The 27,684-nt window shown below is 36.0% G+C and overlaps 1 protein-coding gene across 3 annotated transcripts in view; it reads right to left on the minus strand.

Annotated features, from left to right (window-relative positions):
• Positions 1-26,090, minus strand: part of LOC125661911 (WD repeat-containing protein 49-like) — a 67,617-nt gene extending 41,527 nt beyond the window's left edge. The window contains exons 1-12 of one of the 3 annotated variants that reach the window (XM_056147987.1): positions 25,753-26,090; positions 21,865-21,943; positions 18,030-18,280; positions 16,793-16,862; positions 16,219-16,375; positions 10,473-10,560; positions 9,492-9,625; positions 2,310-2,414; positions 1,771-1,873; positions 1,579-1,611; positions 1,044-1,108; positions 19-243 (exon numbers count right to left, since the gene is read on the minus strand). In XM_056147987.1, the coding sequence (XP_056003962.1) occupies positions 19-243; positions 1,044-1,108; positions 1,579-1,611; positions 1,771-1,873; positions 2,310-2,414; positions 9,492-9,625; positions 10,473-10,560; positions 16,219-16,375; positions 16,793-16,862; positions 18,030-18,280; positions 21,865-21,943; positions 25,753-25,862 (1,420 nt within the window). In that variant the 5' untranslated portion in view covers positions 25,863-26,090. Of the gene's footprint in view, positions 1-18; positions 244-1,043; positions 1,109-1,578; positions 1,612-1,770; positions 1,874-2,309; positions 2,415-9,491; positions 9,626-10,472; positions 10,561-16,218; positions 16,376-16,792; positions 16,863-17,819; positions 17,830-18,029; positions 18,281-21,864; positions 21,944-25,752 lie in introns of those variants that run through there. The other 2 variants (XM_056147986.1, XM_056147988.1) reach the window with 2 other exon arrangements.
• Positions 26,091-27,684: the final 1,594 nt, after the last annotated feature.

The raw sequence follows: 27,684 nt of genomic DNA on the forward strand, positions 1-27,684 counted from the left end.
ACACTAAATCTGCCCTACCCTCCGGTCCCTTGGGAAACATCCCAGCTAGCCTCTGTATGCAGACCTGAAGCTGGACATCCCAGATCCTCAGGACCTTGTCCTTGGAGAAGCTGATGAGCTGACCGCGACTCTTGATGAACTGGACCTGTATGACGCTGGCCATGTGGCCGCGGAGGACGCCGTTAGGTTTGGACACGATGTGGGGATTCCACAGACAGACGTGGTGGTTCACTCCTGCAGTGGCTGCAGGGAAAATGGAATTACGTAAAGATTAAGATTTCAGTTCATTTCTCATCTGAGATTTACCCTACAAGTGGAATTTTTAGCGAGACACTATTTTTGAGATTTTTCCATAAAAATGGTATATATATCTAGCGAGAAGTAATTTTTATCGACTTTATAATTCCAGGAAAGGTAGCTATTACCTCTGATATGGAAAAAATTGTTAGCAATGTTCAATTTTAGCAATCTCTTTACTCTCGCAAACAATGCCAAAATTAAATCCTCGCTAAAAATTCACCTTATATGGTATGTGTGTTAGTTGACTCAAATCTTAGCATACTTTAATTATCAAAACATGCAACTTTATTCAATGGACCAAAAATTGAAATAACTTTCCCACCTACCTACTAACCAACCCACCTACCAATATGTTGGTAAAAAATAATAAAAGTGGGCACAAACAATATCTCAATATCACAAACAGTTCATAATTAAACACAATTTGTTCAATCTGCTGTGTCAGCAATTTCTGGCTCTTTAATCAAATATATTTTCTATCAAACAGATGAATATAATAGCTAAACTTAGATGGAACGAATGGTCTAGTGGTGAGGATGTTATTGTTCAAGGTTGACGGTTTGAATCATAAACGTGTTTCAATCTGATGTTAAATGGTACACTAAAGAGTCCTCTATCAACTGTCAGTGCTCGAGAGATAGAGAGATCCTGATGACCGACTAGATGTCACCCCAAAGCCTTTCTAAATCTGTGCCTCTGAAATAACTCCACACACATACTTAATATATACAGTAGCGACGTACCAATGATGTTGAGATGCTGGTTATAATCGAACGTATTCACGCCTTGAGAAATGTTGAAAACGGAGCTGAAAAGAGAACAAAAATTAGTCACTACATCTTAATGAACAGAAGCCACAGAAATTATCACAGGGGCAAAAAAAACCAAACCCTAACTTTACAGATAATATGACATCTACAGTAAGGAATGAATTTCTCTTTGTTAAAAGTAAAAAAGTTTTAAAGTGAAGTGGATTTTGTATACCATAAATTAGGAATGAATCTTCAGCCATGACCTCTTTACGAGTCTACAACTTCAGAAAATGGTATTTACCTATTTACAACATCATCAGTCTGCAGACTGTGGTATAATACTTATATTCTCTGAATCTATTTACAACATCAAACTGTGGTACATACTTATATTCTCTGAATCTATTGACAACATCAAACTGTGGTACATACTTACATTCTCTGAATCTATTGACAACATCAAACTGTGGTACATACTTACATTCTCTGAATCTATTGACAACATCAAACTGTGGTACATACTTACATTCTCTGAATCTTCTTGCTCGTGCCTTGGTCCCTGTGAATGAGAATAATAATCTAAATCTTTGATTCTAAAAGATTACTACATACTCCACTAATCACAATAACCAATCTAATTACAACCACACACTTCTAGCAAGAGTTCACTTTCAATGTTTATATCCTTTGTTACGGATCCAGATAAATGTTTACATACTTTGTTACGGATCCAGTCTTTTTCTCCATCCAGCCAATCACCATTGAGTTTGTACTGGTTGTTGAACAGCTGATAAAGCACTCCAAATAATGGGCATATTTCACTGTCAACAGAACAATAAATAATGGGCATATTTCCACTGTCAACAGAACAATAAATAATGGGCATATTTCCACTGTCAACAGAACAATAAATAATGGGCATATTTCACTGTCAACAGATCCAACAAATAATGGGCATATCTCACTGTCAACAGATCCAACAAATAATGGGCACATCTCACTGTCAACAGATCCAACAAATAATGGGCTCATTTAACTGTCAACAGATCCAACAAATAATGGGCATATTTAACTGTCAACAGATCAACAAATAATGGGCATATCTCACTGTCAACAGATAAACAAATAATGGGCACATTATCATGTTAACAGCCCACATAGCAATAACATAGAAACAAGGCATGGTACTGAACTACTATTATAGTATCCGTGATTGATTTAAAAAATCAAAGTACTGTAAGTACACCCAGCTTCTACCTTGTCTAACCCACTCCTTCCTGTGGGCCTCGTGTCGAGTGTACGTTTCATTCTTAAAAGATGTCTCATTTCCAACGTCTTGAAGATTGACATTTAAGCATGGCTCTGAAATCAAAGATTAAAATGTAGATGTAGAGATCATTAGGTAGATCAAACAAAGTTTAATATCATGTTAAAAATGAAATGTTTTCATTATCAGAATTTCTAGGGTCATTTTGACACATAGTTACATAGGCTTGTTTTGTAAGTATCATAGTGTATGTAGCAAATCTCTTCAAATAAATAATTTCTACAGTTTGATGTCCATTGTTTAAATCCCTCCACCAAACAAGAGAACCAGTAAAACCACATCTCACACTGTTATTCAGTTTCAAAAATGTCTGACTATCAGAACTGACAGTTGTTGCTGCATTTCAACAAGAAAGCCCTGCTACCATAAATCTGACTTCATTATGCTATATTAAAAATGACTATTCCTTTGATTTAAACCACTACATGGCTAAAGCTGTTCTGATTGTTAGAATTACTAATGGCATGTACTGATTTTCATGGCTATAGAATTACTAATGATGTGTACTGATTTTCATGGCTATAGAATTACTAATGGCATGTACTGATTTTCATGTTTATAGAATTACTAATGACATGTACTGATTTTCATGGCTATAGAATTACTAATGGCATGTACTGATTTTCATGGCTATAGAATTACTAATGGCATGTACTGATTTTCATGTTTATAGAATTACTAATGACATGTACTGATTTTCATGGCTATAGAATTACTAATGGCATGTACTGATTTTCATGTTTATAGAATTACTAATGACATGTACTGATTTTCATGTTTATAGAATTACTAATGACATGTACTGATTTTCATGTTTATAGAATTACTAATGACATGTACTGATTTTCATGGCTATAGAATTACTAATGACATGTACTGATTTTCATGTTTATAGAATTACTAATGACATGTACTGATTTTCATGTTTATAGAATTACTAATGGTATGTACTGATTTTCATGTTTATAGAATTACTAATGACATGTACTGATTTTCATGTTTATAGAATTACTAATGGCATGTACTGATTTTCATGTTTATAGAATTACTAATGACATGTACTGATTTTCATGTTTATAGAATTACTAATGACATGTACTGATTTTCATGTTTATAGAATTACTAATGACATGTACTGATTTTCATGTTTATAGAATTACTAATGGTATGTACTGATTTTCATGTTTATAGAATTACTAATGACATGTACTGATTTTCATGTTTATAGAATTACTAATGGCATGTACTGATTTTCATGTTTATAGAATTACTAATGACATGTACTGATTTTCATGTTTATAGAATTACTAATGACATGTACTGATTTTCATGTTTATAGAATTACTAATGATGTGTGCACTTATTTGAGTGAAATTTGTATTTAGCACTTTTGGTACTATGACAAAAGTCCTAATATATGGTATGTGCTAAAATATGAAAATTTCTATCTATCCATTATACATTTATGCAGAAGCACTAACTCATGATAACACCAAAGTACAGTCCACTCCACTTATACTGAAGTCAGTTATATTGAAATACCTGTTATAATGAAGTTAAAATAAATCCCCCAGTAGCAATATTTGTGTAGTTCAGCATTGGTTATATTGAACTTTGGATATAATGAACAATTTAGGTCGGTCTCCTGGATTTCATTATATCCGGAGCAGACTGCATATCAGCTCTGATTGAACTAAATTTCAAATAAGCTGAATCAAGTACACCATCCAGAATTCACTCTTGATTAAAATCCAGTAATTCTTAATAGTCATACAGAGTTTGTTTATTTCTGTCCAGTTTTCATTCAGGTAAACTGTAGAGGAATCAGGTTTTAAGAGAGGAGAAAGAAAGTAAGGTACGTGGCTAATGACCTAGATCAGAAGGAGAGAGGTTTAGGTGCAGGTGCTAGCATATGGGTTGGAAGGAGAAGGTGGGATGGGGTGGGGTGGGGTGGGGTGGGGTGGGTACATATGTATGTATCACCTTAATGATAACTTTGAAATAATTGATGAAGTAACTAAACTGATGAAAAGCCTATAACTGATTAAGGTCAAGGAAATTATACTGAAAAAAATGTATGCTAAATATTCTGTGTTAAGAATTTCCAATCAGAGGCTGCAAAATGAACAAGATTAGTAAACACAATATATTATTTAACAGCTACTAGAAAAGAATACCTCAAATCATTGTAATAAATAAACAAGAAAGAAAAAAATACGTCTTTCAAAATTAGGACAGAGAATATATACTCACCTTCCCAAACTGAGTGCAGATAGTGCAAAGGTTAAAGGTCAGAGTTCGCACACAGCCAATAAAATAAAAGCATAATATAGATTAATTGCATGAAATTAGATATAATTCAAATCAATGATAGTGACATGAATATGAACTGGTATTCTTGGAGAGTACAGCATGGAATCCTTCAATGTCGTGGTGGTTCTTCATTAGAAATTTTGAATATAAATTTTTTCTAACACAGGGGACAAATCTTGGTAACGTAAATAGGTTGGTGCTTGGAAAAAGAATGGGTTTATATAAAGGGAAGTAACTCCATAAAGAATAACAGCTGTAATGGTACCACTTGTGCATGCACATGAAACAAACAAATGAATAACAAAAAAAATAAATGACATTCAACGATATACAAAAAAACAACAAGCAGTTTTTACAAACACAGCAGTGACAATGAAGAGTACAGATTGAATCAGATGAATAAATTCAACACAAGGACGTGCTCATCTCGACGTGCTCATCTCGACGTGATAACTTCGATGTGCTTGCCTCGATGTGAGTATCAGAGATATCTTACCCACTATGGTCACAATACCAAATCATAAAAGAAATAATCATTAGATAAGGAGTTCATAATCTGAACATGTTAGATTAGGAGTTCTAAATTCGAACACGTTAAATTAGGAGTTCTAAATCTGAACACACAGGAAATCTTCATCTGAACACACAGGAAATCTTCATCTGAACATGTTAAATTAGGAGTTCTTTACTTCAACATGTTAAATTACGAGTTCTTTATCTGAACAAAATCCTCTGTGAATGTGCGAGAAAAAGCTGTATGTGTTCAACCGATTTTACAAAATGTCTGCAATACAGTGTAGGGCTTAAATATATTTGACTTACAAATACAATCCATTATACTTTAGGATCTCACCCCCAACTTCTCAAAATAATACATGTTTAACAGAGCTCAGTCCCTATTTCTCCACATAAGAAATGTTTATAAGAGCTCAGTCCCTATTTCTCCACATAAGAAATGTTTATAAGAGCTCAGTCCCTATTTCTCCACATCAGAAATGTTTATAAGAGCCCAGTCTCTATTTCTCCACATAAGAAATGTTTATAAGAATCCATGCAGTCTCTATTTCTCCACTTAAGAAATGTTTATAAGAGCTCAGTCCCTATTTCTCCACATCAGAAATGTTTATAAGAGCTCAGTCTTTATTTCTCCACATAAGAAATGTTTATAAGATCTCTATTTCTCCACATAAGAAATGTTTATAAGAGCTCAGTCCCTATTTCTCCACATAAGAAATGTTTATAAGAGCCCAGTCTCTATTTCTCCACATAAGAAATGTTTATAAGAATCCATGCAGTCTCTATTTCTCCACTTAAGAAATGTTTATAAGAGCTCAGTCCCTATTTCTCCACATAAGAAATGTTTATAAGAGCCCAGTCCCTATTTCTCCACATAAGAAATGTTTATAAGATCTCTATTTCTCCACATAATAAATGTTTATAAGAACTCAGTTCCTATTTCTCCACATAAGAAATGTTTGTGAGAGCCCAGTCCCTATATACACAGTATATTCACATTCCAACAAGAAGCCGAGTCAAATCCTCTTCTGAGACAACACGACACTAGATCTATAGGGAGGATGATGATACTGTTTCCCTTACACGCAGTCAAGTACGTAAAATATACACACATAATATACACACATAATATATATGCAATACTGGTTCATCAGAATATCTGAATCATAAGCATTAAGCCTATAAATACACAACTGCCTATATAAGCTAACCTACCAACCAATGCATAAATACATAGCAAGCCTATAGAATATGAAGGCTTAAATAAGACTACAGCAAGCCTATAGAATATGAAGGCTTAAGTAAGACTACGGCAAGCCTAAAAAGCAATTACAATGTGCATGTTCTTAAGCAAGCCTACAATGCACCCAGGCTCATGTGCAGGCCTGCAAATGTACAAATGTCTTCCTAAGCCTAAATAATGAGGGACTCGAGTAAGCCTTGAATAAGTTAGCATAAAATGTACAAACTAATGCCAAAATGAGCCCATAAAAGCAAATCTGAATACACCTATAAATTCATTGCATACACATGGGATGTGACTTTGAGGTATTATGCGTTGTGATTTTTGAGGTACACTGTATTATGGGTCGCGAATTCTAATAATAGAATTTCAGAACAGCAGTGCATTTCTCAAATATCTCAAAGTTTATACAGAATTTTTCACTCATATCCATCTGTCTGTGTGTGAATTCTCGAGCGGGATGTTAAATAGTGTATAAACTTTGAGATATTTGAGAAATGCGCTACTGTTCAGAATATCTAAGATCAGAATTAGGCAGAGAACTAGAATTCCACTCTCCACATCTACATTCTATCAGACAAAGTAAGGCTGCTTAATGATTTTTAGAAGCTCCTTTAGAATTTGATGTCCACTATTAAGAATACAAAACAGCTGTTTATAATCTTTACATCTTCACAAGCTTCACTCATTGATGTAAAATCCTAATGGTGACCCTAATCTATTGAATGTTTTAAAAAAAAGATCGCCTAGTTTTCTAGGCTTACCAAACATCTTTCCTAGCAAATATTCCAAATCTGTCGGGATAAAATCCAGTATGTTTAAAGGCGTTTGAAAGTTTTCGTATTTATAAATCAAAAAGTTTTCAAATTCTAAAAGCGAAATGATCTAAAATGCTAAAATGCACTACAATTCCTTGAACTTTTCACTTAGAAGTTATTTACAAAAAGATGATTAAAATAAGGGGGGAGGGGGTAGCATGCAGCCATTTAATTCATGCACAATGACTATAAACAGATATGAAACAGGGGTAAAACATTGATGTATACACAAATATCATGCTCTGATTCATGCTGTTAATAAAAGATTGTGTCAATTAATAGAATGTTAAATCAGATTCATGCAAAACTTGGGATATAGAGCAATTTATAGACCTCCTCTGATATACTGAGTCATTCAACAATTTTTCTGTCAGAAGGCTTTACCATTTCTTAAAGAATGGAGTAAAATCTCAGAATTTATAATGAGTTCTAGGCGAAGGAGGACAGACTTGGGTATCATACTGAAGACTCGCTATTTCTGATCTGACTAGCTATTTGTGGTCTGATTGTCTATTTGTGATCTGGTTTGCTTACTCTGACTCGCTATTTGTGGTTTGTCTATGTCTGGTTTGCTTGCTCTGACTCGCTATTTGTGGTCTGACTGTCTATTTGTGATCTGGTTTGCTTTGCTCTGACTCACTATTTGTGGTTGGTCTATGTCTGGTTTGCTTGCTCTGACTCGCTATTTGTGGTTTGTCTATGTCTGGTTTGCTTACTCTGACTCGCTATTTCTGGTTTGTCTATATCTGGTTTGCTTATTCTGACTCGCTATTTGTGGTCTGACTGTCTATTTGTGATCTGGTTTGCTTTGCTCTGACTCACTATTTGTGGTTTGTCTATGTCTGGTTTGCTTTGCTCTGACTCGCTATTTGTGGTTTGTCTATGTCTGGTTTGCTTACTCTGACTCGCTATTTGTGGTCTGACTGTCTATTTGTGATCTGGTTTGCTTTGCTCTGACTCACTATTTGTGGTTTGTCTATGTCTGGTTTGCTTTGCTCTGACTCGCTATTTGTGGTTTGTCTATGTCTGGTTTGCTTTGCTCTGACTCGCTATTTGTGGTTTGTCTATGTCTGGTTTGCTTATTCTGACTCGCTATTTGTGGTCTGACTGTCTATTTGTGATCTGGTTTGCTTTGCTCTGACTCACTATTTGTGGTTTGTCTATGTCTGGTTTGCTTTGCTCTGACTCGCTATTTGTGGTTTGTCTATGTCTGGTTTGCTTACTCTGACTCGCTATTTGTGGTCTGACTGTCTATTTGTGATCTGGTTTGCTTTGCTCTGACTCACTATTTGTGGTTGGTCTATGTCTGGTTTGCTTACTCTGACTCGCTATTTGTGGTTTGTCTATGTCTGGTTTGCTTTGCTCTGACTCGCTATTTCTGGTTTGTCTATGTCTGGTTTGCTTGCTCTGACTCGCTATTTGTGGTTTGTCTATGTCTGGTTTGCTTACTCTGACTCGCTATTTCTGGTTTGTCTATGTCTGGTTTGCTTACTCTGACTCGCTATTTGTGGTTTGTCTATGTCTGGTTTGCTTTGCTCTGACTCGCTATTTGTGGTTTGTCTATGTCTGGTTTGCTTACTCTGACTCGCTATTTGTGGTCTGACTGTCTATTTGTGATCTGGTTTGCTTTGCTCTGACTCACTATTTGTGGTTGGTCTATGTCTGGTTTGCTTACTCTGACTCGCTATTTGTGGTTTGTCTATGTCTGGTTTGCTTTGCTCTGACTCGCTATTTGTGGTTTGTCTATGTCTGGTTTGCTTACTCTGACTCGCTATTTGTGGTCTGACTGTCTATTTGTGATCTGGTTTGCTTTGCTCTGACTCACTATTTGTGGTTTGTCTATGTCTGGTTTGCTTACTCTGACTCGCTATTTGTGGTTTGTCTATGTCTGGTTTGCTTTGCTCTGACTCGCTATTTCTGGTTTGTCTATGTCTGGTTTGCTTGCTCTGACTCGCTATTTGTGGTTGGTCTATGTCTGGTTTGCTTACTCTGACTCGCTATTTGTGGTTGGTCTATGTCTGGTTTGCTTACTCTGACTCGCTATTTGTGGTTTGTCTATGTCTGGTTTGCTTTGCTCTGACTCGCTATTTGTGGTTTGTCTATGTCTGGTTTGCTTTGCTCTGACTGTGACTGTCTATTTGTGGTCTGACTGTCTATTTGTGGTCTGACTGTCTATTCGTGGTGTGGTTTGCTTGCTCTGACTCGCTATTTGAGGACTTTACCTTGTTTCTCGCCCGCCGGTGCTGGTGGCCTCTCAAACAGAGCTATATTCGCTGAATTAAAGAACAGACAATTGACGTAGCCCCCGACATCACCCCAACACAAAATCGCTTCATTGGCGTCCTTCGGGTTGTACCTAAATAGACAATTCTAAATTATATACACACACATTAACGTAACCGTATAAACAATTCTAAATTATATAGGCACGCATTAACCTAACCGTATAAACAATTCTAAATTATATACACATGCATTAACGTAACCGTATAAACAATTCTAAATTGTATATACACAGGCATTATCATTTTGAATTTAAATCATCCCATGGGGATCCGGGTTAGAATAGGTCTTCAGTACCCCCTTGTTTGTCATAAGAGGCAACTAAATGGGGTGGTCCTGCGGATAAGACTGTGAAAACTGAGGCCCCATGTCACAGCAGGTGTGGCACAATAAAGATCCCTCCCTGCTCAAAGGCCATAAGCGCCGAGTATAGGCCTAAATTTTGCAGCCCTTCACCGGCAATGGCGGCATCTCCTTATGAGTGAAATATTCTTGAGTGGGATGTTAAACAATATCCTATCAATGAATTTAAATCTTTAAGATCCTTGATATCTAATTTACAGAAATATTACAATGTCCTCTTACTGACAATTCAACAGTGACAAAATTCTTTCTTTGACCCCTGAGTGTGGCCTTAATAGTCATCCAATGGAAATTCTTGAATGGTCACTTTGACGAAATGCTACTTCAAATAATTCAGATGTAAACGTCAACTTCAGGCTGATGTAATGTTGTGGATTACAATGGGAATTTAATTTAACTTACCAGTTATCCAGACAATGATAATTTAACTTACCAGTAATCCAGACAATGATAATTTAACTTACTGGTAATCCAGACAATGATAATTTAACTTACCAGTAATCCAGACAATGATAATTTAACTTACCAGTAATCCAGACAATGATAATTTAACTTACCAGTAATCCAGACAAAGAGGGGTGAACTCCATCCCTTGAACTTTATACTGACAGTTAAACTCCAGCTTATTTCCCATGTCATAAATAGCTGTAAAATAATAAATGTCATAAATAGTTGTAAAATAATAAATGTCATAAATAGCTGTAAAATAACGGGTACCTGTAAAGTGTGAAACGAAATCGAAATGAAACAAAACAAAATCTACCGAAACGAAATCTTCCGAAATTAAATGAAATCTACCGAAACAAAACCCACCAAAACGAAATGAAACCTACCGAAACGAAACAGATTGCATAACCGAACTCTTTTAATTACAATAATTAAAAATGGTATCTTAGGCCCCTGTGAAAGTTACCACATATAAATAAAATTTGCCTCCCCTTTGATGTAGGATTTCGGCTTGACTGATACAAAGTTTTAAAAGTTGGAAAGGGAAGGGGGGGGGGGGGGAAGTCAGCACAAAATACATATCAGAAGTTGATTGTTGGATCCGCCTTTGGGTATAGATACATTATATGAAGAAGCTGGTGTCTGAGAAAGTTGAAAGCAGGAAGAACTCTTAACCCCTTATTTTATCTCTAACTGCTGAGGTGTGAGTACTTTCAATAATGGAAAAACATTAAATAGTATACCTTATTATATGAATGCAATTCTGTAAGATATATATACATGCATTATTAAAAATTATTATTGATATGTATTGAGTCTAAAGATAACTCTATACATTTAGGATGTTGCTAAAACGGGGAATTGAAAACTGGACGGAAAACGGAAATGTTTTATGCAATAATATCAGGAGGAGGTTAGCATTTTGTAAAATCAAAAGGCTTATGAACAAAGGAAGCAGAAATTTATACAAAGAGAACAGGAGGACAGAATCCACCGTTTGATATAATACATACAAATACACAATATCCACATGTATACATAGATTTGTCTTTAGAGCAAAAAATACTGAAACATGTATTATGCCCAAAGGTGGATATTTAGTCAACTTTGGATATGTACTTTGTGCTTATTCAACCTCCCTCCCTTCCAACTTTCAAAACTTTGTATCAGTCAAGGCGAAAGCCTACATCAAAGGGGAGGCAAATTTTTTTTATGTGGTAACTTTCACAGGGGTCTAAGATACCAATTTTAATTATTATAATTGAAAGAGTTTGGTTATACAATCTGTTTCGTTTCAGTAGGTTTCGTTGGGTTTCGTTTCGTTTTGGTAGATTTTGTTTCGTTTCACAAATGACACAATGGTAATGTAATCTCACAAATCTCCTTACTAATAGACAAACACTAATGTAAACACACCAATCTCCTTACTAATAGACAAATACTAATGTAAACTCACCAATCTCCTTACTAATAGACAAATACTAATGTAAACTCAGTAATCTCCTTACTAATAGACAAATACTAATGTAAACTCACCAATCTCCTTACTAATAGACAGACACTAATGTAAACTCAACAATCTCCTTACTAATAAACAGACACTAATGTAAACTCAGTAATCTCCTTACTAATAGACAGACACTAATGTAAACACACCAATCTCTTTACTAATAGACAGACACTAATGTAAACTCAGTAATCTCCTTACTAATAGACAAATACTAATGTAAACTCAGTAATCTCCTTACTAATAGACAAATACTAATGTAAACTCACCAATCTCCTTACTAATAGACAAACACTAATGTAAACTCACCAATCTCCTTACTAATAGACAAATACTAATGTAAACTCACCAATCTCCTTACTAATAGACAGACACTAATGTAAACTCAACAATCTCCTTACTAATAAACATACACTAATGTAAACTCAGTAATCTCCTTACTAATAGACAAATACTAATGTAAACTCACCAATCTCCTTACTAATAGACAGACACTAATGTAAACTCAACAATCTCCTTACTAATAAACAGACACTAATGTAAACTCAGTAATCTCCTTACTAATAGACAGACACTAATGTAAACACACCAATCTCCTTACTAATAGACAGACACTAATGTAAACTCAGTAATCTCCTTACTAATAGACAAATACTAATGTAAACTCAGTAATCTCCTTACTAATAGACAAATACTAATGTAAACTCACCAATCTCCTTACTAATAGACAAACACTAATGTAAACTCACCAATCTCCTTACTAATAGACAAATACTAATGTAAACTCACCAATCTCCTTACTAATAGACAAATACTAATGTAAACTCAGTAATCTCCTTACTAATAGACAAATACTAATGTAAACTCACCAATCTCCTTACTAATAGACAGACACTAATGTAAACTCACCAATCTCCTTACTAATAGACAAACACTAATGTAAACTCACCAATCTCCTTACTAATAGACAAATACTAATGTAAACACACCAATCTCCTTACTAATAGACAAATACTAATGTAAACTCAACAATCTCCCTACCAATAAATAAACACTAATGTAAACTCACTAATCTCCTTACTAATAGACAGACATTAATGTAAACTCACCAATCTCCTTACTAATAGACAGACACTAATGTAAACTCAGTAATCTCCTTACTAATAAACAAACACTAATGTAAACTCACCAATCTCCTTACTAATAGACAAATACTAATGTAAACTCAGTAATCTCCTTACTAATAGACAAACACTAATGTAAACTCACTAATCTCCTTACTAATAGACAAATACTAATGTAAACTCACCAATCTCCTTACTAATAGACAAATACTAATGTAAACTCACCAATCTCCTTACTAATAGACAAATACTAATGTAAACACACCAATCTCCTTACTAATAGACAGACACTAATGTAAACTCACCAATCTCCTTACTAATAGACAAATACTAATGTAAACTCACCAATCTCCTTACTAATAGACAAATACTAATGTAAACACACCAATCTCCTTACTAATAGACAAATACTAATGTAAACTCACTAATCTCCTTACTAATAGACAGACATTAATGTAAACTCACCAATCTCCTTACTAATAGACAGACACTAATGTAAACTCACCAATCTCCTTACTAATAGACAAACACTAATGTAAACTCACCAATCTCCTTACTAATAGACAAATACTAATGTAAACTCACCAATCTCCTTACTAATAGACAAATACTAATGTAAACTCACTAATCTCATTACTAATAGACAGACACTAATGTAAACTCACCAATCTCCTTACCAATAAACAAACATTAATGTAAACTCAGTAATCTCCTTACTAATAGACAGACACTAATGTAAACTCAGTAATCTCCTTACTAATAAACAAACACTAATGTAAACTCACCAATCTCCTTACTAATAGACAGACATTAATGTAAACTCACCAATCTCCTAACTAATAAACAAACACTAATGTAAACTCACCAATCTCCTTACTAATAAACAAACAGTAATGTAAACTCACCAATCTCCTTACTAATAGACAAACATTAATGTAAACTCACTAATCTCCTTACTAATAGACAAATACTAATGTAAACTCACCAATCTCCTTACTAATAGACAAATACTAATGTAAACTCAGTAATCTCCTTACTAATAGACAGACACTAATGTAAACTCACCAATCTCCTTACTAATAGACAGACACTAATGTAAACTCACCAATCTCCTTACTAATAGACAAACACTAATGTAAACTCACCAATCTCCTTACTAATAGACAGACACTAATGTAAACTCAGTAATCTCCTTACTAATAGACAGACACTAATGTAAACTCACCAATCTCCTTACTAATAGACAAATACTAATGTAAACTCACCAATCTCCTTACTAATAGACAGACACTAATGTAAACTCACTAATCTCCTTACTAATAGACAAATACTAATGTAAACTCACCAATCTCCTTACTAATAGACAGACACTAATGTAAACTCACTAATCTCCTTACTAATAGACAAATACCAATGTAAACTCAGTAATCTCCTTACTAATAGACAGACACTAATGTAAACTCACCAATCTCCTTACTAATAGACAAACACTAATGTAAACTCACTAATCTCCTTACTAATAGACAAATACTAATGTAAACTCACCAATCTCCTTACTAATAGACAAACACTAATGTAAACTCACCAATCTCCTTACTAATAGACAGACACTAATGTAAACTCACCAATCTCCTTACTAATAGACAAATACTAATGTAAACTCACCAATCTCCTTACTAATAGACAAATACTAATGTAAACTCACCAATCTCTTTACTAATAGACAAACATTAATGTAAACTCACCAATCTCCTTACTAATAGACAAACACTAATGTAAACTCACCAATCTCCTTACTAATAGACAAACACTAATGTAAACTCACTAATCTCCTTACTAATAGACAGACACTAATGTAAACTCAGTAATCTCCTTACTAATAGACAAATACTAATGTAAACTCACCAATCTCCTTACTAATAGACAGACACTAATGTAAACTCACCAATCTCCTTACTAATAGACAAATACTAATGTAAACTCACCAATCTCCTTACTAATAGACAAATACTAATGTAAACACACCAATCTCCTTACTAATAAACAAACACTAATGTAAACTCAGTAATCTCCTTACTAATAGACAAACACTAATGTAAACTCAGTAATCTCCTTACTAATAGACAGACATTAATGTAAACTCACTAATCTCCTTACTAATAGACAGACACTAATGTATACACACCAATCTCCTTACTAATAGACAAATACTAATGTAAACACACCAATCTCCTTACTAATAGACAAATACTAATGTAAACTCACCAATCTCCTTACTAATAGACAGACATTAATGTAAACTCACCAATCTCCTTACTAATAGACAGACACTAATGTAAACTCACTAATCTCCTTACTAATAAACAAACACAAATGTAAACTCACCAATCTCCTTACTAATAAACAAACACTAATGTAAACTCAGTAATCTCCTTACTAATAAACAAATACTAATGTAAACTCACCAATCTCCTTACTAATAGACAAATACTAATGTAAACTCACCAATCTCCTTACTAATAGACAAATACTAATGTAAACTCAACAATCTCCTTACTAATGGACAGACATTAATGTAAACCCAACAATCTCCTTACTAATGGACAGACATTAATGTAAACTCACTAATCTCCTTACTAGTAGACAAATACTAATGTAAACTCACCAATCTCCTTACTAATAGACAGACACTAATGTAAACTCACCAATCTCCTTACTAATAGACAAATACTAATGTAAACTCAGTAATCTCCTTACTAATAGACAAATACTAATGTAAACTCACTAATCTCCTTACTAATAGACAAATACTAATGTAAACTCAACAATCTCCTTACTAATAAACAAACACTAATGTAAACTCACCAATCTCCTTACTAATAGACAAATACTAATGTAAACTCACCAATCTCCTTACTAGTAGACAAATACTAATGTAAACTCACCAATCTCCTTAATAATAAACAAACACTAATGTAAACTCACCAATCTCCTTACTAATAGACAAATACTAATGTAAACTCACCAATCTCCTTACTAATAAACAAACACTAATGTAAACTCAGTAATCTCCTTACTAATAGACAAATACTAATGTAAACACACCAATCTCCTTACTAATAGACAAATACTAATGTAAACTCACTAATCTCCTTACTAATAGACAGACATTAATGTAAACTCACTAATCTCCTTACTAATACACAAACACTAACGTAAACTCACCAATCTCCTTGCTAGTGAAGGCTACAGCTATTTTGTTGATGTTCTGGAGTGCCACGAAATGCGTTACCCATAAATCCCTGGCTTTACAGGAATCAGTCGCAATCCGGAATGATCGAGACAACTTGAGGTCTGGTCCCCAGATCCCAACAGTCCCTTCCTGTTGTGCAAAAGATTGGAACATGAGTTTATACTATGGAGAAATACACTGGAAATTTGACAACAAGATCTTGTGATGGGGGTTATACTATAGAGAAATAGACTCAGAGTTTAACAATAAGATCATGTGACTTGAGTTTATACTATAGAGAGATAGACTGGAAGTTTAACAATAAGATCCTGGGACGATTTATTGCCCTATCTTACTGATCATGTGATGATTTATCGCTCTACTTTGCTGATCATTTATCACCCTGCCTTATTGGTCATGTGACAATTTATCGCCCTACCTTACTGATCATGTGACGATTTATAGCCCTACCTTACTAATCATGTGACGATTTATCGCCCTACATTACTGATCATGGGACAATTTATCGCCCTACATTACTGATCATGTGACCATTTATCGCCCTACCTTGCTGATGGACACGTATCGGTTACTGCTCTTCAGATACTGGACTCTCTGTACAATGTCTTTGTGTGGACTGTCAAACAGAAAACAAATATTAACCTCACAATAAAACAAACATTTTACCCAACACAACTAACACATAAAAAAATCTCATCCTGTTGTCCCGGAATTGATATCAATTGGTAAATATTTACGGATATTGTGTTCTTTTTTGAATGTCATCTACAGAATCTACATCATGGTCTGACATAGTCAGTATAATGATATTAAAGTCAATATAATGATATTAAGGTCAATGTAATGATATTAAGGTCAATATAATGATAATAAAGTCAGAAAGATGTTTGAAACAGAGAGAAAACTGAAAATGTGACATGCACAAAAAATTTCCCCTCAGTTATAGTTAAAACCCGGGCAGTAACTCCCCAGGTATGCTTAAAACCTGGGCAGTAACTCTCCCAGGTATGCTTAAAACCCGGGCAGTAACTCTCCCAGGTATGATTAAAACCCGGGCAGTAACTCTCCCAGGTATGATTAAAGCCCGGGCAGTAACTCCCCAGGTATGATTAAATCCCAGGCAGTAACTCTCCAGGTATGATTAAATCCCAGGCAGTAAATCCCCCAAGTATGGTTAGAGCCCGGGCAGTAACTCCCTTCAAAGTTAGAGCAAATATCAGGCAATATTTCCCAAAGGCAAAAAGAGACCCATTTTCCTAATTTTATGAGCAAAATTTCCCAAATGCACTTAGAAAATTGAAAATATATTGTACAATGTAAACTGGCAGAGAAAAATCGATAAATAGAGTCTAGAACTGAATAAATATCAATGTTGAAATGCTTCTTTTGTTATTCTTAAGTTGTAAACTTTATTTGGATGGAAAAGACATTAATTTTCCCGATTTATCCAAAAACGAGGATGATTTTCCCAATTAAAGGGGACCCGGTCCCTGTACCAAACATTGCTGTGATGGTCCTGTTAAAGCAAACTAAAATGGCATTAAGCATTTTTGCAATCCTCGAGACGTCTCACCTTTGTAACATTTTGACATACCTAGAAATGTCTCACCTTTGTAACAGTTTGACATACCGAGAAAGTCTTACCTTTGTAACAGTTTGAAATACCTAGAAATGTCTCGCCTCAGTTGGACATACCTAGAAATATCTCGCCTTTGTAACAGTTGGACATACCTAGAAATGTCTCACCTTTCTAACAGTTTGACATACCTAGAAACGTCCTCACCTTTGTAACATTTTGAGGTCCTTCCACTGGGGGACCTGGGTGGACTTGACGCGGTCATCTCTCTCGTAAAACTCCAGCAGCATGTGCGAGGCAAACTTATCCCAGTCCACCGTCCCCTCCTTGGCAACGTCGATCTTGTCGAAGAGTTCGCCATACTCCTCCCTCGTGCCTTTATCCAGGAGGATGGACAGCGCCTCACAGAACATGTCTCTGTACAGGGCCAGCTTGTTGTCATAGCCATCCCCCTCAGTCTGTGTAAAGGTCAAAGGTCAAGGTTATTTCCCGGGTGACTGATTTCTATCTCTAATCCTTTGTGTTTTCATTGTCATTGAGAGAGAGAAAAAAATCAACTCATGCCCTCCTAACGTCAGAATGTAAAAAAAAAACCCAACAAACAAAAAAAAAAAAAAACAATGTTACCACAAGATCTGTTCTGAAGACATTTTTATCTAAAATTATTTTCATCTTTTCTATATAAAGATTTCAGGTAAAATTTTCGAAATAGGTTTACATTTTGAAATGTAGTAATATTTGATGCATGTATTATACTTTGTATCTCGGCCTGATTTATTAGCTCAGTGGTTAGAACACCTATCTCGTAATGCAAGAGCACTGGGTTCAATTCTCGATAGATCCAATGATTCCACTCTCTTTTTTTGCTCCTATATACCATATCAGCAGAATTTTCAGTGAGAATTTAATTTTGGAATTATTAGTGCTAAAATTGATTGTCGCTAACAATTTATTCCATATCTTTCAAATTCCAGAAATTTTACAGTAGCTAAAATAAGCTCTCGTTAAGTATATATACGCATTTTTATGGAAAAATCGATAAATTTGTGTAGATCTAAAAATTCCACTTACATGCTACAATCTTCTGTGGCACATAATTAAGAGCTGACTCTACATTGTTACTTGCCACAACCAGGAACTATCAAAATACGCTAACTCTAAAACAGACCAGGAACTATCAAAATACGCTAACTCTAAAACAGACCAGGAACTATCAAACTACGCTAACTCTAAAACAGACCAGGAACTATCAAAATACACTTCTACCTCTAAAACAGACCAGGAACTATCAGAATACGCTAACTCTAAAACAGACCAGGAACTATCAAACTACGCTAACTCTAAAACAGACCAGGAACTATCAAAATACACTTCTACCTCTAAAACAGACCAGGAACTATCAGAATACGCTAACTCCAAAACAGACCTGAAACTATCAAACTACGATAACCCTAAAACAGACCAGTAACTATCAAAATACACTTCTACCTCTAAAACAGACCAGGAACTATCAACATAAGCTAACACTAAAACAGACCAGGAACTATCAAACTACACTACCTCTAAAACAGACCAGGAACTATCAAAATACACTTCTACCTCTAAAACAGACCAGGAACTATCAACATAAGCTAACACTAAAACAGACCAGGAACTATCAAACTACACTACCTCTAAAACAGACCAGGAACTATCAAACTACACTACCTCTAAAACAGACCAGGAACTATCAACATATGCTAACTCTAAAACAGACCAGGAACTATCAAAATACACTAACCCTAAAACAGACCAGGAACTATCAAACTACAGTATATACCTCTAAAACAGACCAGGAACTATCAAACTACACTACCTCTAAAACAGACCAGGAACTATCAAACTACAGTATATACCTCTAAAACAGACCAGGAACTATCAAACTACACTACCTCTAAAACAGACCAGGAACTATCAAACTACGCTAACTCTAAAACAGACCAGGAACTATCAAACTACAGTATATACCTCTAAACCAGACCAGGAACTATCAAACTACACTACCTCTAAAACAGACCAGGAACTATCAAACTACAGTATATACCTCTAAAACAGACCAGGAACTATCAAACTACACTACCTCTAAAACAGACCAGGAACTATCAAACTACAGTATATACCTCTAAAACAGACCAGGAACTATCAAACTACAGTACCTCTAAAACAGACCAGGAACTATCAAACTACAGTATATACCTCTAAAACAGACCAGGAACAAGAGGTACTGTGAGCAATGCTCACTAAGAATACCCCCCGCTTAACCCAATCTCCCAAAGGGTGTTGGTAATAGGTATAAACTACCTCTTTTCTGAGTGTAAAAAACAAATGGCATGACAAACCGAACCATATTGCTACTTCGATGTCCAGTGCACGTGACCTTTGACCTTTTGACCCCAAAATGGATAGGGAACATCTTCATCCCATGGGTAGTCTATATGTATGATATGGTGACAGTAGGTGGAAAGGATAACGCTTTAGAGCCCGGAAACCATATTGCTACTTTGATGTCCAGTGTGCTTGACCTTTGACCTTTTGACCCCAAAATCGATAGGGAACATCTTCATTCCATGGGTAGTCCATATGTATGATATGGTGACGGTAGGTGGAAAGGATAACGCTTTAGAGCTCGGAAACCATATTGCTACTTCGATGTCCAGTGCGCTTGACCTTTGACCTTTTGACCCCAAAATCGATAGGGAACATCTTCATCCCATGGGTAGTCCATATATATGATATGGTGATGGTAGGTGGAAAGGATAATGCTTTAGAGCCCGGAAACCATTGCGTCTACAGACGGACGGACGAACAGACAGACGGACAACCCGATTCCAGTGTACCCCCCCCACAACTTGTTAGTATACCCCCCCACAACTTGTTGCGGGGGTTAAACTATCAAACTACACTACCTCTAAAACAGACCAAGAACTATCAAAATACACTTCTACCTCTAAAACAGACCAGGAACTATCAACATAAGCTAACTCTAAACCAGACCTCGAACTATCAGAATATGCTAACTCTAAAACAGACCAGGAACTATCAAACTACACTACCTCTAAAACAGACCAGGATCTATCAACATATACTAACTCTAAAACAGACCTGGTAATATATCAAAAATTTTTTGTAGAAACAAGATAGGATACAGGTGAATTAAACCCAAAACATTACGGAAAATTCTATAGTATTGATAAATATCGCATATGTCCTTAATCAACGCTGTTTTGCATTACAAGAGTATGAATTACTGATTTTATTAAAATCAATATTATTGGTTTTGTATTTTGAGATTGTCATTGGCATTAAAATGCTTATACCTGAATTAATTTATATTATTTAACATATGCGCTAATTTCCACACTTCACATTGCCAACATTGTTTAACTGCATGACCACGAGACACAAGCTGGGTGGATCCAGGATTTTTTGGGGGGTGGGAGTGGAGGTAATGGGACATGGGATTTCACCGGAGTTTTTCATCAATAGTAAAGTGTTCATATTTCTAAACACCTGACCAGTGTTTTTTCTATATTTTTTTTACAAGGGTCCTGTGGCTTTCGAATTGGGTATAATTGTCGACACTTTAGTCAAATTGGGAAAAATCAATTTTATCGTAAATAAGTTATAAAATCATATCAAACATTATATTGTCTTTATTTTACACATCTTATTTTCTTTAACCTTTTAAAATTTTCAACTATTCTATCCAAATCATCATTCCCATATTTCTTTGTTAAGTCTTATGTATATAATTCACATCGAATGTTTATTTTTTTCAGATACGTTTTCCTTTCATAATTTTATTATTGGGAAAAATGCAAGCCAAGTTGGGAAAAAATTGACAAGTTTTAGGAGGGGAAAGGGCCGAAATTCGGACCCAAAATGGGCCTTAAAAAATCACTACTGACTCCCTCATCATTCCCCCTTCCCACTCCCCAGATGGCTGGATCCACCCATGAGTATTTTTGACACCAGTAATATGTCAGGCACTGTGGTGGATTACCATGAAAGCTTTCTGTAGTTTGGACAGGTCTTTCATTGTCAGCCGATTCTCCAGCTTGTTTTCAATGGATATGGATTTCCTGAAAAAAGAAAATCGGCAAAACTTCAGTCAAACAATACATCATGATATCCCCCAATCAAACGAAGTTCGTCCGTGACAATGCCTTATCCTCCAATAACAAAGACATAATCAATACACAAACAGGAATTCTGTGTCCATTTTCATCATTTCTGAAAAAAAATTGTTTGTGTTGTTAAACCACCATCACATACATCCCTAACAAAGGCCAGTATTTGACTTAATAGGCTAGCGTGATATGATTCAGTATTTGACTTAGGCTAGCGTGATATGATTCAGTATTTGACTTAGGCTAGCGTGATATGATTCAGTATTTGATTTAAGCTAGAGTGATATGATTCAGTATTTGATTTAAGCTAGAGTGATATGATTCAGTATTTGATTTAGGCTAGCATGATATGATTCAGTATTTGATTTAAGCTAGCGTGATATGATTCAGTATTTGATTTAAGCTAGAGTGATATGATTCAGTATTTGATTTAGGCTAGAGTGATATGATTCAGTATTTGATTTAGGCTAGAGTGATATGATTCAGTATTTGATTTAGGCTAGAGTGAAATGATTCAGTATTTGATTTAGGCTAGTGTGATATGATTCAGTATTTAACTTAGGCTAGTGTGATATGATTCAATATTTGACTTAGGCTAGCGTGATATGATTCAGTATTTGACTTAGGCTCGCGTGATATGATTCAGTATTTGACTTAAGCTAGCGTGATATGATTCGGTATTTGACTTAGGCTAGTGTGATATGATTCAATATTTGACTTAGGCTTAGCGTGATATGATTCAGTATTTGACTTAGGCTAGCGTGATATGATTCAGTATTTGACTTAGGCTAGAGTGATATGATTCAGTATTTGACTTAGGCTAGTGTGATATGATTCAATATTTGACTTAGGCTTAGTGTGATATGATTCAGTATTTGACTTAGGGTAGCATGATATGATTCAGTATTTGACTTAGGCTAGAGTGATATGATTCAGTATTTGACTTAGGCTAGCATGATATGATTCAGTATTTGACTTAGGCTAGCGTGATATGAATGCTGGTCCTCTACCAAACATCACTAGGAGTGTGAGGGAGGATCGGCTATGCCAGTAATCCAACAACTGTCCCTGTACAAAATTTACACTACATCTTCTCTCTTCATGTGCATTCAGGTAACCTTCACCATAAGCATGTGACCTTGTCATCATCACGTGCCACCACCATGTAATTAGTGGATTATCATTCAAACTTCACAAAAAAATGGGGCGGGTGGGAGGATTTTATTTTTTATTTTTCGCCATGGTATTCTTGACCTTGAAAATGCCTTCTCTCATTGAGAAAAGGCTTTATAAATCATAATTACATGTGTATTTGGGTTTCTAAAAGGCAAAGTGAAACAAAGTACGTTTACGATACCGGACCAGACATAAAAATATCCAGAAATCGTAATTTTGTAAAATAAAAAAAAAATCGGGGCGGGGCGATTTTCGAGAAGCGGGCGGGAATGATAATCTACTAATTAATTTTACTTGGCCTTATCATGATCACGTGCCACCACAAATATAATCATGTGTCGTAATCACATCTCATAATCACAAATATGATCATGTGTCGTAATCACAAATAATAAGCCCCTGTGCTAAACATTTGAACAGTGACTATAACTCGTATAATATATATTCATCTAACTAAGTCACGCGTGCCACATAACGTCCACATTCCCCGTCTCCCTGCTGGTTTTTTTTGTTTCTATCTACTTACAGCTGTTGTAGTCTTTTATCTCGTTTAGTTTTTAACTTTTTCGATACGGACACGACTGCTGGCGTTGATAAGAATGTCACCTTCAGAGAGGAGTCTCTTCTGATTGAATGCAAATTAAAACATGAATTAATCTGTGTGTCTAGACGTTTAGTAAGACGGTTTTATCATCGTCATCTAAAAATGAACTACTTTCCCACCCGCTTATTTCAGCAACAATCAACATTTGCATGCTTTCCTGTGAAAATCTTTACACTCCTCTGGAAAGTATAATGTGGGGCACAGAGTTGTCTCCCTTTGCTGGGTCAGGCTGGAGCATAGAGCCCTGTGTATTATATGTGTAATAGAGAGCAATGTGGATAAAAGCCCCCTGTGTATTTATATATGTGTGTAATTATTTATAGAGAACAGAGCGCATACAAGGCCCCTGTGTATTAATATATATCCTTTGGCTAATTAGTAATATTAGTCAAATTCGCTGTTTTTATTGATATAACCTTACCTAGTAGTAATATTGTCAATATAAAACAACGGTGTACTTTTCTCCTGTTCTATACCCAGACAATATATCTAAATGGTACAACCGTTTTAAGAATATTTTGCTGGTGTTAAAGTTGCAGAGGATGCTGAGGGAGAGTGAAACACAGGGCTTTATAACTCTGCAAGCCGTCTATTGACCCCACAAAAAAATTGTGGTCAGTAAAAACTTACGCTGAATTGTAAAAGTTCTAAATATTGTTCAAGTCAATGCACATATTCATTATAATAAAGTGACAAAAATTAAAAAAAAAAATGGTTTCCACACAGTAAACATGGTGAATCACATTTAATTTAAGCTAATTAAGTTTCCTATAGCTTGCACTTGTAAAAGGAAGTGAGAAAATACAACAGAATAGACTGGGATTCGAACCCGGCCCCCTGTATCCCCAGTCAGGTGCTCTGCCAACTGAGTCCCGGCCCCCTGTATCCCCAGTCAGGTGCTCTGCCAACTGAGCCCCGGCCCCCTGTATCCCCAGTCAGGTGCTCTGCTAACTGAGCCCCAGCCCCCTGTATCCCCAGTCAGGTGCTCTGCCAACTGAGTCCCGGCCCCCTGTATCCCCAGTCAGGTGCTCTGCCAACTGAGTCCCGGCCCCCTGTATCCCCAGTCAGGTGCTCTGCCAACTGAGTCCCGGCCCCCTGTATCCCCAGTCAGGTGCTCTGCCAACTGAGTCCCGGCCCCCTGTATCCCCAGTCAGGTGCTCTGCCAACTGAGCCCCGGCCCCCTGTATCCCCAGTCAGGTGCTCTGCCAACTGAGCCCCGGCCCCCTGTATCCCCAGTCAGGTGCTCTGCCAACTGAGTCCCGGCCCCCTGTATCCCCAGTCAGGTGCTCTGCCAACTGAGTCCCGGCCCCCTGTATCCCCAGTCAGGTGCTCTGCCAACTGAGTCCCGGCCCCCTGTATCCCCAGTCAGGTGCTCTGCCAACTGAGTCCCGGCCCCCTGTATCCCCAGTCAGGTGCTCTGCCAACTGAGCCCCGGCCCCCTGTATCCCCAGTCATGTGCTCTGCCAACCGAGCTATCAGACCATCGGCGATCGAACTTGTCTAACTGCAAGTGTACACACTTCACTTTGTGTGGTCGACCTTTGTAATGAACAGGTAGGGAACAGTTCCCCTACAGCGAGATCTTCTTGCAAAAACGCGATAATCCCTCTCTAGCGAGAATAAATATATCTCGTACGACTGACAAAAAAACCCCGTGGAGTACATCTCTTCATGTTCATGTGAAAAGAAGAAAAAGTGCCAAAATGTCTGATACTTCTGCAAATATATTAGTCAAAACAAAAACACTCATGGTGTGCATTGGATTTCAGCCTTCTTCTCTTTTATACAGAGATATTAAATTTCTTAACTGTGTTGTAAATTTTATAGAGACAAATTGCATCATGTAAAATGTATGTCGCACTTATTCAGCATTGCACGGAATTTGCCATTATTTTCATTGAAGACACCAAAACACCTGTTTATGATAATGTTTACTTTCTCGTTAAAGAGGGATAATCGCGTTTTAGTGAGAGGGTCTTACTTTTCCTTCTCTGGGGTCTTGCTTCGAGATGACTTCATGATGTCCGGAGTCTTGGTGGTGTCTAACTTCCCGGAAGTAGTGACCGTGGGTGTTGTAGCCGTCGTTGACATCTTCAGGTTTCAGCAATATATTTCTTCCAACAGGTGCCCGTAGTCGTGTTCTCGTTACGTCATGAAAAAATACACAAATAGCACGCAGTCATCGCAGTAGTTACAGGCTACATCGCCTCAATATTCTTCATTTCAGAGTATTTATCGAATATAGCGCGTAAAACGAAGCCAGTCAGTCACTTTCACGATAATCCTTCTATGTCGGCCATTTGTAAATCAAGTTGCCAGGGATCTATAGAATGCAGAGTTATTCCGGTGGGGAAAATTATTTCCGGATTGATGAACACAATGCAAATCTGATTAATATTAATCTACTTTTTACAGGGTGCATCTGTTGAGCCGTGTGCAAAAGTAATGGTAGAATGAACTGTTACCATTATAAATCTGTGTTATAATAAATGTTACCACTGAACTGTTACCATTATAAATCTGTGTTATAATAAATGTTACCACTGAACTGTTACCATTATAAATCTGTGTTATAATAAATGTTACCACTGAACTGTTACCATTATAAATCTGTGTTATAATAAATGTTACCGATGAACTGTTACAATTATAAATCTGTGGAAAAATGTGATATGAACGTCGTGGAAAATTTTCTTAAGATTGTTCCTTATATAACAACAGAATCAAAAATTTTAATGAAGCAATGCAAAATATATTGACAGTGTGAATAAAATCAGACGTGGATCCAGCGCCGCGACACACCCCCCCCCCCTCTCTCTCTCTCAGTTCAAATGTGATATTAGATATCATTAGGCCTATAACAAATATTTATGGTCCTTCTTTAATAATTCAAATATATGTCTTGTTTTGTCAGAACTTGGAAACTTAAGGGGCGATGGATACTTTCGCCCTATATCCCTGGGGGTGTTGAAAGCAGCCTCCAGACCTCAAACATGTTACTGCCCCCCCCCCCCCCCTTCAGAATTAAATTACTGGATTCGCCACCGGTTATCATTATTTTTCTGTGGATCATAATCAACACATGTGAAAATATTGGTGCTTTGTTATTGTTCCAGCAATAGATTTGCTTGCTCTGTATTGATATGTGGTAAATTCAAAAGTTATTCAACTACATTTTCTTCCTATAATTTCTTATGTGTCACATCTTACTTATTCATGCCCCTCTGTGGAATCGTTAATTGCAAATAAACTGTATTGATACCCCTCCCCTCCCCCACCCCCACCCCCATTCAAACTGGATCAACAGAGAGCATTTATGCGAGAGAGAAAAAATCTTTTTATAAGAGGCATAAGGATACATTTTTATCAGTGATTTTTTTTTGTTGTAATCATGATATAATTTGGGAGGGTTAATTAATGAAATAAAGATAATATTTTAATCTTCTGTAGGAATTTACAAAATATTGACGACTGCTTGCACGATTTATTTCTCATTGGGTTTTACATTAAAGTCTCTAGGAAGAGTCTTAATTAGGAATTAGAGCATTTTTGATAAATATATTTCTGAAAGAAATAAAATCTTAACTGAAATCTTTTAGTAAGAAGTTACATAAACGTTCCCTTAATAAAACTATGAGTTTCTTTTCATCGAGGATAGACCACATATATAGGCTTCAGGATTCTAATAATTTACCTGTGGTCAAGCTTCAGGCTTCTAATCATTTACCGGTGGTCAGGCTTCAGGCTTCTAATCATTTACCTGTGTTCAGACTTCTAATCATTTACCTGTGTTCAGGCTTCAGGCTTCTAATCATTTACCGGTGGTCAGGCTTCTAATCATTTACCGGTGGTCAGGATTCTAATCATTTACCGGTGGTCAGGCTTCAGGCTTCTAATCATTTACCTGTGGTCT

Source organism: Ostrea edulis, chromosome 8 (genome assembly GCF_947568905.1).
Source record: "Ostrea edulis chromosome 8, xbOstEdul1.1, whole genome shotgun sequence".
In the NCBI taxonomy this organism is placed as follows: domain Eukaryota; kingdom Metazoa; phylum Mollusca; class Bivalvia; order Ostreida; family Ostreidae; genus Ostrea; species Ostrea edulis.